General features: G+C 46.3%; 1 protein-coding gene across 4 annotated transcripts in view; it reads left to right on the forward strand.

Moving 5' to 3' along the window:
* TOX2 (TOX high mobility group box family member 2) overlaps window positions 1-13,541 on the forward strand; it is a 136,864-nt gene that overhangs the window by 77,698 nt on the left and 45,625 nt on the right. For all 4 annotated transcript variants that reach the window (XM_003787610.2, XM_012803845.1, XM_003787611.2 and 1 more), the window contains exon 3: window positions 8,039-8,284. In XM_003787610.2, the coding sequence (XP_003787658.1) occupies window positions 8,039-8,284 (246 nt within the window). The remainder of the gene's footprint in view (window positions 1-8,038; window positions 8,285-13,541) is intronic.

The following is a 13,541-nucleotide window of genomic DNA, read 5'->3' on the forward strand; positions in this document are numbered from 1 at the left end:
TTATTTAGCCTCAAAAAGGAATAAAGTACTAATACATTCAGAAATCCCAAAAACATTATGCTAAGTGAAACAAGCCAGGCACAAAAGATCACATGTGATATGATCCATGTGTATGAAAATATCCGAACAGGCGCATTCATAGAGCAGAGCAAAGAATTGCTTAATGGGTGCAGGATTTGCTTTTGGGGTGATAACAGAGTTTAGGAACTAAATTCAAGTGGTGGTTGTGCAACATTGTGAACCTACTAAGTGCCACTGCATGGTTCACTTTAAAATGGTTACTTTTATGTTATATGAATTCACTTCAATATCTTTTTTTAAAATTGTTTGAGATTCATCCAGGGTAGATTAGGTTACACTGATTGCATTTGTTAGGTCAAGTCCCTCTTATGATTATGTTCTACGCCCAAAAGGTGTGACATACACTGTGACCCTGAACCCCCTCTCTCCTCCCTTCTCCCCTTACTCATTCCCCTCCCCCCTTGTATTAGCTCATCTACTGCCTTCATATTAGAATAGAGTACATTGGCTTCTTGCTTCTCCATTCTTGTGATGCTTTACTAAAAAGAATGTGTTTCATCTCAATCCAGGTTAATAAAAAAGATGCAAAGCCTCCCTTTTTAATGGCTGAATAGTATTCCATGGCATACATATACCACAGCTTGGTAATCCATTCCTGGGTTGGTGGGCACTTAGGCTGTATCACATTTTGGTGATTGTAAATTGAGCTGCAATAAACAGTCTAGTGCAAATGTCCTTATGATAAAATGATTTATTTCTTCTGGGTAGATGCCCAGTAATGGGATTGCAGGATCAAATGGGAGATCTCATTTGAGTTCTTTGAGGATTCTCCAGACTTCCAAAAAGGTTGTATTAGTTTGCAGTCCCACCAGCAGTGTACAAGGGTTCCCTTCTCTCCACATCTTCACCAGCATCTGCAGCTTTGAGACTCTATGATGTGAGCTATTCTCACTGGGGTTAAGTGATATCTCAGGGTGGTTTTGATTTGCACTTCTCTGATGATTAGGGATGATGAGCATTTTTCATATGTTTGTTAGCCATTCGTCTGTCTTCTTTAGAGAAGGTTCTGTTCATGTCTCTACCTTTTGAAACATTACAACAAACATATTTAAACTTAATAGTTTTCTTACAGTGTAAGAATGAATGTGTGCTCTCCTCCATGAAGAAAGACACCACGCTCCTGGCTGAAATCTTCTTGATTTTTAGTTTCAGATCAGTATTAATTTTATAATCTTATACCTCTTCTATTTTAGGAATCTTTAGTCAGCAGTCTTATTAAATTTCACTTTATCAGCAACTATTTGAATTACCATAAACTGTAGTGGTTTTTCAGCTCACTGCCCTTTCTAGAATCCCTCTTGTGTTCACTTTTCTTTTTCTAGGTTTTAGCTTTAGGTGTTTTTCCAGAAAGGATTATTTAAAAGAATTTGAATTTTTTGATGAAGTCGTCATTGTATTTTATCCTGGTAAGTGAACGAGTTAATTCTGATAATTCAGTGGAACACACGAGAGCTTATGGCTGCAATAGGCTTCGGAGCCCATTGGATGCTCTTCACATTCCTTCCTCCACTGTTTCCTTGAGGCCCAGAGGCCTCCCCTTGGCCTGTTTACTTCCTTGACTCAAAAACTTACTGCCCCCAGTACAGGAATTCTGGGAGAGGGCTGCCCCTTCTCTGACCCCAGGGCAAACTACACAGCCTTTCAATCAATCTGGCGTTCTTCCCTTCCTGGAATTGGGGCATGAAAGACCTACCAGTCTGTCCTCTGGTTGCTCTTTCTACCCCACCCATATTCCTTTGCTGTGACTACCATTCTGCAGGGCGGCGCCTGTAGCTCAAAGGGGTAGGGCACCAGCCCCATATGCTGGAGATGGCGGGTTCAAACCCAGCCCCAGACAGGAAAAAAAAAATAATAAAGAAAGAAAGAAAAGAAAAAGAAAACAGGCCTGGAAATGGAGGAATTGCGGAATCAGGTGATTCTAGCAGCCTCCTAACCATCTTTGCATGGTAGGGCAGCTCCACCTTTGTGCTTGTTGATAAATCCCCATCTCTTAGCCCTGATGTTTACCTCCATGTCTCTCCCCCATCCCCAATGCATACCCTTAAAAGACAGTCAATTTTGGTTTTTTGTGTACCAGTTCAGGGGAGGGAGGAGTGCTGGACTGATTTGAACCATCTGTGTCTCTCCCTTGGGTCACAGCCAAGGGAGAGTCTTCACCTGGAATTCCTGGTACGGGAGGCTCTTCCCCATCTGCCAACCCATTTATCTTCTCACCACTATTTCTTCTCCACTTTCTCCTTCTTCATTCATTCATTTAGCTAAGCCTTTTTGAGAATTCACTACGTGTCAGGCCCTGTTCTAGGAACTGGGGGTCCAGCAGTGAGCAAAACAGATGAAAATCTCCTGCCTTGGTGGAGCTGACATCCTAGTGGGGTGTGGCAAGTGCTAAGGAATAAGCATAATAAATTAAAAAAATATATGGGGTGTTAGATGGTGGAAAGCGATTTTAAAAACAGAGAGCATGGCAAATGGATTGTGATTTTAAGTTGATCGGTGAGGGTAAACTTCCCTGAGAAGGGGGTGTTTGGGACCCAAGGAGGTGAAGGAACAGGCTCTGTGGATATTCGAGACAAGTGTTCTAAAGAGAGGGAACAGTCAGTGCAAAGACCCTGGGGCAGAAATATGCCGAAGTATCTGAACAAGGAGAATGGGAGATGGTAATGTCAGAAAGGTAAAAAAGGTGGGTGGCATTGGGGGGATCCAGACCATGCAGCATGCTGTGGGGAGCCATTGTGAGGGCCCTGTTCCTTCTCTGTGTGAGAGGGAGACCACTGGAGGGTTGTGAGCAGAGCTGACATTTTACCAGGATAAATCTCCTGAGTGAGATAGCCCATAGCAAGGGTGGGGGCAGGAAAAGCAGTCAGGAGACCAGCGGGACAAAGAGAACGATGACTTGGACCACGGTGGTCACACCTTAGATTTATTCTCAAGGTGGAGCCAGGGGTGTTTGGATGTGAGAGAAAGAGAGGACTCAAAGATAATGTTTTGGTTTGAGTGATGAGAAGGAGGGAGCTGCTGCTAGCACAGGTGGGGAAGACGGTGCCAGGGACCGGTTCTCTAGGTAATGACCACAATCCAAGTGGAGGTGCCAGATAACAGTGGCACCTGTTTGTGAGCCTGCAGTTCAGGGGAAGGCCCAGCCTAGAAGAACCATGGAATGAGCAGCGAGTTGGTGTTTAAAGCCACAAGTCGGGACAGGAGAACCAGGGAGGGAATGTGTTTAGAGAGGAGCTCTAAGGTGTGAGCTTTGGGACATGCCACCATTCAAGGTTAGGAGAAGGATGGGAACCAACAAAGGACACGGAGAAGAAATGGCCTGTGGTGTCAGAGGACCAACATCTCTGGTGTCCCAGAAGCCAAGGGGAGGAATTTGCTCCCAGGGAGGGGGACATACCAATTACGTCAAATTCCATTGACAGAGGCAAGTTAGATGCCCAGAGGAGGACCGAGAACTGACCACTGGATTTAGGAACATGGAGGTGACCTTCTCAAAGAGTTCAGGTGGCAGGTGGGATGGAAGTGCAATTGGCACGGATCTGAGAGAGATAAGTGGAAAGGCAGAGGAAACATTCTGCAGATTTCCTATGAGATTTTCCTCATATTTTTAACTTCCAGATCTTTTACAACTTGGCGTCTCTTTCTACATTTTCACGAGGATACCAGTGATAGAGGGCAAATTGGGCACCATTGAGCAGCCAATCTCTTAATTAGGGGACGTCTGCCTTATGAATGTGACCTACTGTGGGGAAAGGCTGGGTTCAGAGTCACAAGACCTGGCTCTGAATCTCAACCAAGACCTACTAGCTGTGTGCCACTTCCCCTCTCGGAACTCTGTCCTCCTCTTCTGCAAAATGAGTTCTTTGCAGAATGTGTAGGAAGGAAATGAAGAATGTGTGTGCAGAAAATGCCAGGTCCAGGGGTTGTCACACTGTAGGTACCCAGGGAGGGCTGGCTGGTGGTCGGGTGTCATGCGTTTAGGATTTGATTGCATTCGAAAGAGGCCTGTATATGTTTGCCCGCAGAGTTATTTTTAAGTGTGCTAATTGCCTCTTCATTGTCATGATTGTGTTATCCCAATATTTTGATACAACATATGCTTATTTTTTTCAAAAAGGCTTCTGGTCGATTGGGCTGGTTCCAAGGGATTGAGGTTTGGGGTTTTGACTGAAAGGAATTGCCTCGTGCAATCATTTAGCATTCGCTTGGTACCTACTAGGTGCCCGCACCTGTTCTGGGTGCTGGGGGACAGGGAAGAAGGTGGCAGTGAACAGACATGAGAGATGTACAGTATGTCGGGAAGAACAGGTGTGGAACTGCCTCGGTGAGGTCTGCACGTAGAGCCAGGGGCATCCCCCATCTCATTCGTTGCAGTGTAAGTAACTGAGTAATTACAGAGAGCCAGGCACTGTGCTAGGGACTGGTGAACCCCTTCCCTCATGGAGCCTCGGCTCTGGGTAGAGGGGGACATGAGGAAAAGGTAAGAGTCAAAAATAATTTTAGGTGGTAACGAACACTATGGGGACACACACACATGGGGCTGGGAAGGGGTGTCATGGGGCAGAGTCTGGCCCTAGAATGGGCAGAGAAGTTGGGCAGGCTTCCTGGAGGAGGGGACTCCAAACAGGATAGCTGGCAGCGGGTTGCTACTTCCCAGGGAGGTACGTTTGCAGCTGATTCCCACCTGAACGCTATCGGCCCCCAGCCCATCTCAGTGCCAGGCTGAAATCAGACACCACCCCAGGTGCACAGACCTTGACGTGTGAGTTAGAACGTTCTTGAGCGAGGGTGCTGAGCTAGTGCTGCTGTTTATGCTCTCAGTGTCCTTGGGGGAAGTCCCTGAATGTCTCTGACACTCCAGGCAAGGACCAGAATAGCAATTGCAAGTAACACCGAGAGTGCTGACGATGTGCCTGGCATTGTCCTGAGCAGCTACACGGGCTGACTCATTTCCTCTTTACAACAGCCCTGTTGATGCATACTGTCATCGCCCTCTTTCTCACAGATGAGGAAACTGAGGCACAAACAGGTGAGTCATGTGCCCGAGTAGCACACAGGCAGGAAGTGGCAACGCCAGGATTTGAACCCCAGCCATCCGGCTGTTACCTGCTGCACCGCACTTTCTCCTGGCCAACAGGGACAATCCTTTCCACCTCTGGGGCAGTCACGGGAGTTGAGCTAGATGTGCATTTACAGTAGCCATTGACCTGCAGTTTTTAGTTCTTACATCGCACCCGACTCTGCACCAGTTCTGATCTAAGCATTGGGGGGAACAATGAGAAAAACTCACATTAACCCTTAAACAAAGGATCACATGGGACGTCAGCTAATACAAGCTCCATGAGCACCTCCCAGGAGCAACGCTAGGCAATCATGGTATATGGAATGGGGTCTGACTTAGAGTAAGGAGGGCCCAGAGGCAGCAGAGGTCACTAGAGAGGTGAGGGGGACCAGGCCATGAGAGGACTTCCAGGGACAGCTCTGGGACTGCAGGCTTTTTCCTAAGTGCAGAGGGGGGCTTATCATTTTACGGGGGTGACATGGTGTGATGACCATCTTTACAAAGACTCTAGGAAGGGGATAGAGCATTCAAGAGAAGGCTGGGGGAGGCCAGTAAAAGGCTGTGCCCTTGTTCAGGTGAGAGAGGGTGGTGGCCTGGACTGGGAAAGTGGCAGTGGACATGGAGAGAAATGGGCAGCTTTTAAAAATAAAATCTTTTGGAGGAGTTTCATTGGATTTGAGAGGTGACAGAGGATGAGTCCCAGGTTTGTGGTTTTATTCACTGGATGGAAGAGAGTGTCATTTACTAAGACGGGGAGGACACAGGGACATGATAGTGGAAGTCACATGGTGACTCTGCAGTGGGGATTCTGATTGGGTGTTGAGATACTCAGCTATGGAGCTCAGAGGGAAGACCAAGGCTGGAGGTGAGAGTGTGGCACCAAGGTGGGAATTGAGCCTGAAACCGGCGAGGTCCATGTGGGGAGAGAGCATAGGGCTGGAAGTGAAGGGATTTTAGGACTAAGGCTGAGGAACTCCTACATGAGAACGGAGAGAGAAGGTGAAGCAAGGAGGGCATGGTTGTCACCTCCCCCCTCTGGAATGTTTGCTCATCTGTGAGATGATCCCTCAAAGCTCTGCAGAGGGAGCTAGTGAGCGAGTGGCACCCAGGCCCTGGGGGTGAGGTCAGGTGGGAGCAGCTCATCCTCTCAGAGTCTGTTTCTTGGCTCTAAGAGGCAGTAAGTTTAAGGCTCTTCCTCCTGGAATTGCGGTAAGGCTCACACACGGTGCCCAAAGAGAAAGGCCTTGACACTGGGCAGGCATGTAGGTACCCTGTGTTCTCTGCTGTCACCTAGCTCTAGGCACCCACACCACCATGCACACGCACTGCCCAGTGTCCACTGTCCACACACTGGACCACCAAGAACCAGGGACAGTGCCGGGCTCAATGCCCCTATCTGTTTCGGCCTGCACACTTGACTTGCCAACCAATACAAAGATGTTAGAAGACATTATTTTTTATATGCTATTGTGGGTAGGTTTTTTTTTCTCTCCCTTTCTACACAAATATTTTGACTAATTAAAAATTTACCTCTATAGTCATCAATTCCTTCAAGATCCTTCATTGGTTCTTGAATGTTCTCGACCGCTATCTCTTCTATCATTCCTCTGACCCATTCTCTCGCCCTTTTCCCTCCAGAATGCTGATTGATTAGGTGCCTGTGAGAGATTCTTACTCTGTGCTCCTAACCTCTCTTTCATATTTCCTCTTTAACCGTGTTTGCTGAATTCTGGATATTTTCTTTAGATCCATCCTTCAGTTCACACATCTCTCTCCAGCTGAGTCTAATCTCCGGAACACACAAAAGGAAGAACGACTCCCCAGGTTAATGTAGCATTGATACTAAAACCCAACAAGGGCAGTGTGACACAGGAAAATCATAGACCAATCCCATTTGTGAACCTGATGCAAAACTCCTAAACAAAGGATCAGAAGCAAAGCCCCGCAATCCATGAAAAGAATAAATATATCGTGGCCATCACAGTCAAGTAGGGTTATTCCAGGAATGCATTTATTCTAACATTAAAAAACCATGTGAGTTACTTACTGTATTAACTGAACTAAAGGAGAAAAGACATTTGAGCCTTTCAGTAGATACGAGGGAAAATAATTTGAAAAGATTAAAAATCCATGCACAAATAAAAAATACCCACCTCGACAAACGAGGAATTCCTTCAACCTCCTAAAGAATAAGTGAAAGAAACTGGCAAATATTGCACATTACAATAAAATATTAGATCTTAAGATAAGGAAAAGAAAAAGGGTATCTGCTCACATGGTTTCTATTCAACATTGTCCTGGAGCTTCCCGAACAGTTCAGTGAGGAGGGAAAAAATAAATAAGTAAGGATTGGAAAGGAAGGTGTCCAGGATGACGCCTAGATTCCAGCGTGTGCTCCTGCAGGAATGTTTGGATCGTTTACCAAGATGAGAAAAACTAAGAGAAGGCCTGGCGGGGCTGAGTGTTGGAATAAGAGATTCGGCTGCCGTGGAAGGACCACCAGGCAGGGAATCAGGATGATTCAGCTCCGTTCCCAACTCTTCTACTGACCTTGGATGGGCCACATTCCTCCTTTAACCTGAGTTGCCATCTGTAAAATGGGTGGATTCAGGGTGGGCTATGGCGGCCAGATCTGGTGAGACAGCAGAGAGAGGCAGGTGGATAGGGGCTGTCCCCTGCTCTCCAGGAAGGCAGGTGCTGTGTAAGAGCTTCTAGTGGGAGGGAACATCCATTTGGGGACAGGGCAGGAGTCTTGACCTTCTGCCTTGCAGAGGGGTCATCCCTTCTCTCCTCCTCTAAGGGTGGTTATGGTCATTGTTATTGCTGTGATTGGTGCCGGTGAGCGTGTTCTGCAGTTGTGAAACACTGACCCCAACAACATCCCCTTTGATGTTTTAGACCTACAACGGCCAGAGCGAGAACAACGAAGACTATGAGATTCCCCCAATAACACCTCCTAACCTTCCTGAGCCGTCCCTCCTGCACCTGGGGGACCACGAAGCCAGCTACCACTCGCTGTGCCACGGCCTCACCCCCAACGGTCTGCTCCCTGCCTACTCCTACCAGGCCATGGACCTTCCTGCCATCATGGTGTCCAACATGCTGGCACAGGACAGTCACCTGCTGTCGGGCCAGCTGCCCACGGTGAGTTCCTGTCACCTGCTACAGTTCCCACTGGTTGTGGCAAGGAAGGGGGTCAAAACAGGGTAATGGCGCCTTGATGAAGACTTCTGCTCATAGGCAGGGTCTGGCCTCACTTGGTTGCTTACGTGGGCGTCTGCAGAATGGGGGGGCATAGGGGAGCTATGCCCACTTAGGGAGCTCTGTGTATATCTTGGTAGTGGTTCTTATTATTCGTTAATAGTATTCTCTCATTTTTCATTTATATTTTTAACAGCTTTATTAAGATATAATTCACATACCATACAATTCACCCATCTAAAGAATACAATTGAATGGCTTTCAGTAGATTCAGAGTTGTATAACCATCAACACAGTCAATTTTACAAACACTCCCTTTGCTATCTCTCCCAATTTGGTTCCTGAAGTCCCCAGCCCTAGGTAACCACCAGTCTACTTTCCATCTCTATATATTTGCCTATTCTGGGTGTTTCATGTACATGGAATCATAATATATTTTTTAAATGGTATCTTGTTTAAGCTGCCAGGGAAGAGGGTAATTACTGAGTTAAAGTTCGTGGGTTAGTTACAGATTCAGCATGCAGACAAAGGAAAGGAAAGACCCTCCATGCTGGGGAATAGAACATACAAAAGGAGCCGGCAGGTGCTTGTCCGTGCTTGGGAGCAGTATGTGACTTTTTTCTTCTTTTTGTTGGGCTGGCAAGGAAGAACCTGGACCTGAAGCCAAGAGGCTAGAGAAAGGGTCAAAGAGAGAACTCAGCAGAACCTAGATCATAGCATTCTAATGCCATGCTAAGTAGATTATTTCTTTTAACATGAATGCCTGATTTGAACCATCGTGACCTGTAGAAAATTAGTAGACCGATTTTTACATAATAGAAAAATCTCCTTAAGAGAATTCCTAAACGACTGTGATTTGTATTTATTTTTGCTTTTTTTTTTGTTTCCTTCACAGTTAATGGTATATACTAGTCACGTCTCTTCTGTTCATTTTGAAATGACAGGACCCAAACTCAAACTAAAGCAAGAAAGATTGAAGTATCTAGGGATTTATAGGTGGGGTTTCAGGCATGGTTTGATCCAGGAACTCGAGCAGTATCACAACCCCATCCTATCTTCATACCTACACACTTTGAGTCTCACCAGATTTGGTGAGACAGCAGAGAGAGGCAGGTGGACAGGGGGTGACCATGACTGAGCATTGCAGAAAGAACCACTGTGTTTGTGAGAAAACAATCTTCTGTTTTGCCAGCTTGTGTCGCAAACATACCTGTGGCAGGGAAGGAGAGACCCCTGAATTGATTTTCCTATCAGAGTCACGTGGTATTGGGTAGATTGTATTTACTTCTGTGATGACTGGTCAGAAGCCACAGCCAGACGCTTGGGACCAAAGGGCATGCGCTTTATATTCCAACAATCACAACTGTCTTCATTTGTTGGTCACTCTTCTTTTATTACAACCAAATTTCCTTGCTTAAAACATCTGGTATACTCTGTGTGTTTTTGTAAGGCCCATCCCATTTGTTGTTTGTTTTTGAAGCTAGGTGAGAAATAAAAGGAAAGAAAGAAGGGAGGGAGGGAAGAAACAAACTTAAGATCTGCATTTTATAGGGTTTGGTTCTCCCTCAATGTAAAATTGATGCGCCGTTTCTCCTGGATCCTTTCCTTTTGGGCCTATCAATAATGCAGGCCCTCGGCTTCCTCTCCCCTCTCGGACTAGTGATTCAGACTCACAGCCCTGTGGCTTTAATGCTACCTTGTTAGAATGTCTATACCTTAGCTGCCCAGATCACTTCCTACCAAAAGCCTGACTACTCCAGACTGCCCCTAGTTGGGACTTATGGTAACACAGGCAAGAGCAGGACCAGGTGGGCAGCTTTGTCATGTACTACGAGGACCAGGGTGCAGGGGTGAGTATGGCTACAGTTCTAGGCCACCATGTTGCTGGCCTCTGGTGCTGGGGTTAGCAGAGACAGTGCAGGGTAGTGTAGATGTGTAGCCTCTAGCCTCCCACTGACCCAAGTCAGGTCCTGGGTCCTCCTTCAAGACTTTAGTTTCCTTGTCTTAGAATCATAACAGGACCCACCTCAAGGTTGTGGTGAACTATGTCTGAGATAATGTATGTAAAGTCTTAGCAAATGTCTGGCAGAGAGTAAACAATCAGGGAATATTTGCTATTGTTATTAGCAATAAAAATGAATTCCCACTGTAACCAAATGGCAGTGTTTTCCCTGAAGTCTCATTTATCTGAAGGAGCAGACTGCGGACACCCGCAGGTACACTCTTTGGACCACCTGGTTACAATAGCTCTGATAATTACAAAGCATGTTATCTGCTTATCGAAGATGACCCCCTAGTCACCCTTCCAGGAAATGCTTTTGTTGGGCTCTGTCCAAAGAGGCACTCTGCAGTCATTTTCCAGATTTCTTTAAAACTAGCTCGTGTTTAAGACGCTTCACAAATTCAGATAGCCTTAATTCTTCCATTAGTCAGACTTTGCCAGGGTTCACTGAGTTTTATATTCCCTCTTTATGTAATGAAAGATAAGCCAAACCCTATTACCCAGGGGAGAGCGCCCAGACCAACTGGGAAAACCAGATAAGAACGTGTACATACGTTGGGCCTCTCTGGTGCAGAGAGACAAGGGGCCCTTAAAGACAAAGTTTTTAAATTCATCTGAACTGGGGTGAAAGGAGTGTGGGCCCACGTGCTTGTGGGCAGGCACATGCAGATGTGGGCGATGTGGGAATTTGTGTTAATACCTGTGCTAGGTGTCCAGCACTATGCAGAGGGCTTTGCAAGCATTTTCTCGTGTATTGATTCCAAGAACCTAATCCAGGCAGGGAGGTATTCCTGCTGTGAGGGAATGGAGATTTGGGGAAAGCAGGTGATTGTATTAGTTTCTCAAGGCTACTATAACAGATGACCATAAACTTGGTGGCTTAAAACAACAAACATTTACTTTTTCTCAGCCCTGCAAGTCCAAAATCTGTATCCTTGGGCTGAAATCAAGGTACTAAGATGAACTCACTTACTCCGGAGGCTCTGGGGGAGAAGTTAGCCTTGCTTCTTTTAGCTTCTGGGGGTTTCTGGCCTTCCCTGGCTAGCAGTGGCATCGTTCTGATCTCTACCTCTGTCATCACCTTGCCTTCCTGTCTATCAGTGAAAGCTCCCTTTGCCTCTCTTATAAGGACACTTGTGGCAGCATGTAGGGCATTTGGGGATAATCTGGGATAATCTCCCCATTTCAAGATCCTTAAGCTAATCATATCTGCAAGAGTCTTTTTCCAGGCCAGGCATGGTGGCTCACACCTGTAATCCTATCACTCTGGGAAGCCAAGGCGGGAGGATAGCTTCAGCTCCAGAGTTTGAGGTTGCTGTGAGCTATGATGCTATGGAACTCTACCCAGGGCAACAGAGTGGGAGACTCTGTCTCAAAAAAAAAAAAAAAAAAAAGAGGGGGGCAGTGCCTGTAGTTCAAAGGAGTAGGGCACCAGCCCCATATGCCAGAGGTGGTGGGTTGAAATCCAGCCCCAGCCAAAAAAAAAAAAAAAAAAAGACCTTTTTTGCAAATATGGTCCCCTCTACGAGTTCCAAAAATTAGGATCTGATATCTTTGGGGGACATTTTCAACCTATCATAGTGATCTGCAGTTATCCAGCTGCTTTTATTGAGCACCTACTAGATACCAGGCATTGTTCTGGCCTTGGGATCTGCACCATGCCCTTGAGGACTCCTGGTGCAGATGAGGAGAAAGTGAAGCACCTGTTGCTAAAAATGTAGCAAATGTGTGTGCCTGGAAGAGGTCGTTACTCAGATGTGGGGTTCTCACTTCCAGGCCTGCCACAGGGTAGATTCTATACCCACTTTGTGAATGAATGAATGCCATACAGCACTTACGCAGCAAAACCAGAATTCAAACCCAGCTCTGTCTCCTACCATCCACCTCTCAGTCTCACACCAGGTGTCTGAGAGGTGGTGCAGAGGATGCCCTGATGGCGAAGGTGCTTTCATTGCTGTCCGCACAGACTGAGATGCGCCATGAATGTCAACCCTGGAAAAGTGAGTGAGGCCAGAGCATTTGACAGCCATCTTATTAATGCCAAGCCCCCTTGGCTCTTATCCCAGAGGCCACCAATTCCTTCTGGTGCCCTGCCCCAGCCTGCTCAGCTTTGCGAGGCACATAGGAGCTAGCCCTTCTGCTTTAAAGGTATGTCTGCCAACAGGAATCACGCACAGTACTGGAATTGGGCTCCTTTTACAAAATTAAATATGCTTAAGGCTTCTCCCTCAACTTCACCGTCTTAACTGATTAAACATTCATTTCCAAGACAAAAAGAGTCAATTTAGTATGAAAGATATATTTTGCCGGTTTAATTTAAAGTGCTGCACCTCCATGTGACCCCTATTTTCATAACTCAATAATTTTATCCTGTGTTGATTGTCTCATTTTGAGAGAGATATTGTATGTATAAATCAGTTTCTAAAATGCCCAAAGAAACTGGAAGAGTGGAATTTGTTAAGCAGCTTCTGTTAAGTCTGAAATCATTTATTTTGGAGTCGTCCTTGGGAAACGCTCGAACTCCTGCTTCTGTCTTACCCAGGAGAGGAATTATCCCAGGAGGGGACAGAGCTTGACATTCCCAAAGAAGTTTCTGGGGAACCAGCTCCTTTTCTGAGCCCAGAGATATTCCTGGAGAGCCTTGGGCAGCTGGAGTCTGGGGCCAATGGGAAACAAGTTCTGGCAAAGGTCCCCCACCTACCCTCCATGAGCCATGGAATCCAGTGATTTGAGAATTAGGGGATTTTCCTGAGCTGAGCCGTGAAGGTCACTAGAGCTGTATGGCCCAGCTGGGGGACTCATGGAGCACAGGGTGGTAAACAGATGTCATTCACACATTGCTCCCAGCTGTGACTTTTATTCACTTTCTCTGGGACTTTGGACAAGTTACTTCTCCTCCAGCCTCAGTTTTTCCATCTGTGGAATGGGGATCAGGACTCCAGCTCTGGAGAACTCAACAAATAGGAAAAATTGGCATAATTGCTTTGTCCGATGTGGCATACTGGACAAGTATGCGGGTTTGAGGTGGGATAGAACTCTCAACACCATCATATATACTGCTGGCCTGAGACACTCAAGTCCTGTCAACTTGGACCAGAGTCTTGAGTGCTGAATTTTCAATCTTTGGTGCTCTGGGCCCCTGTCCCAAAACATCTTGCCAAGACTATTCCTTTTGCCCCACAGAAGGCTGGGGGCCAT

Source organism: Otolemur garnettii, unplaced genomic scaffold (assembly GCF_000181295.1).
Source record: "Otolemur garnettii isolate 467f Iridium unplaced genomic scaffold, OtoGar3 scaffold00023, whole genome shotgun sequence".
Classification (NCBI taxonomy): Eukaryota; Metazoa; Chordata; class Mammalia; order Primates; family Galagidae; genus Otolemur; species Otolemur garnettii.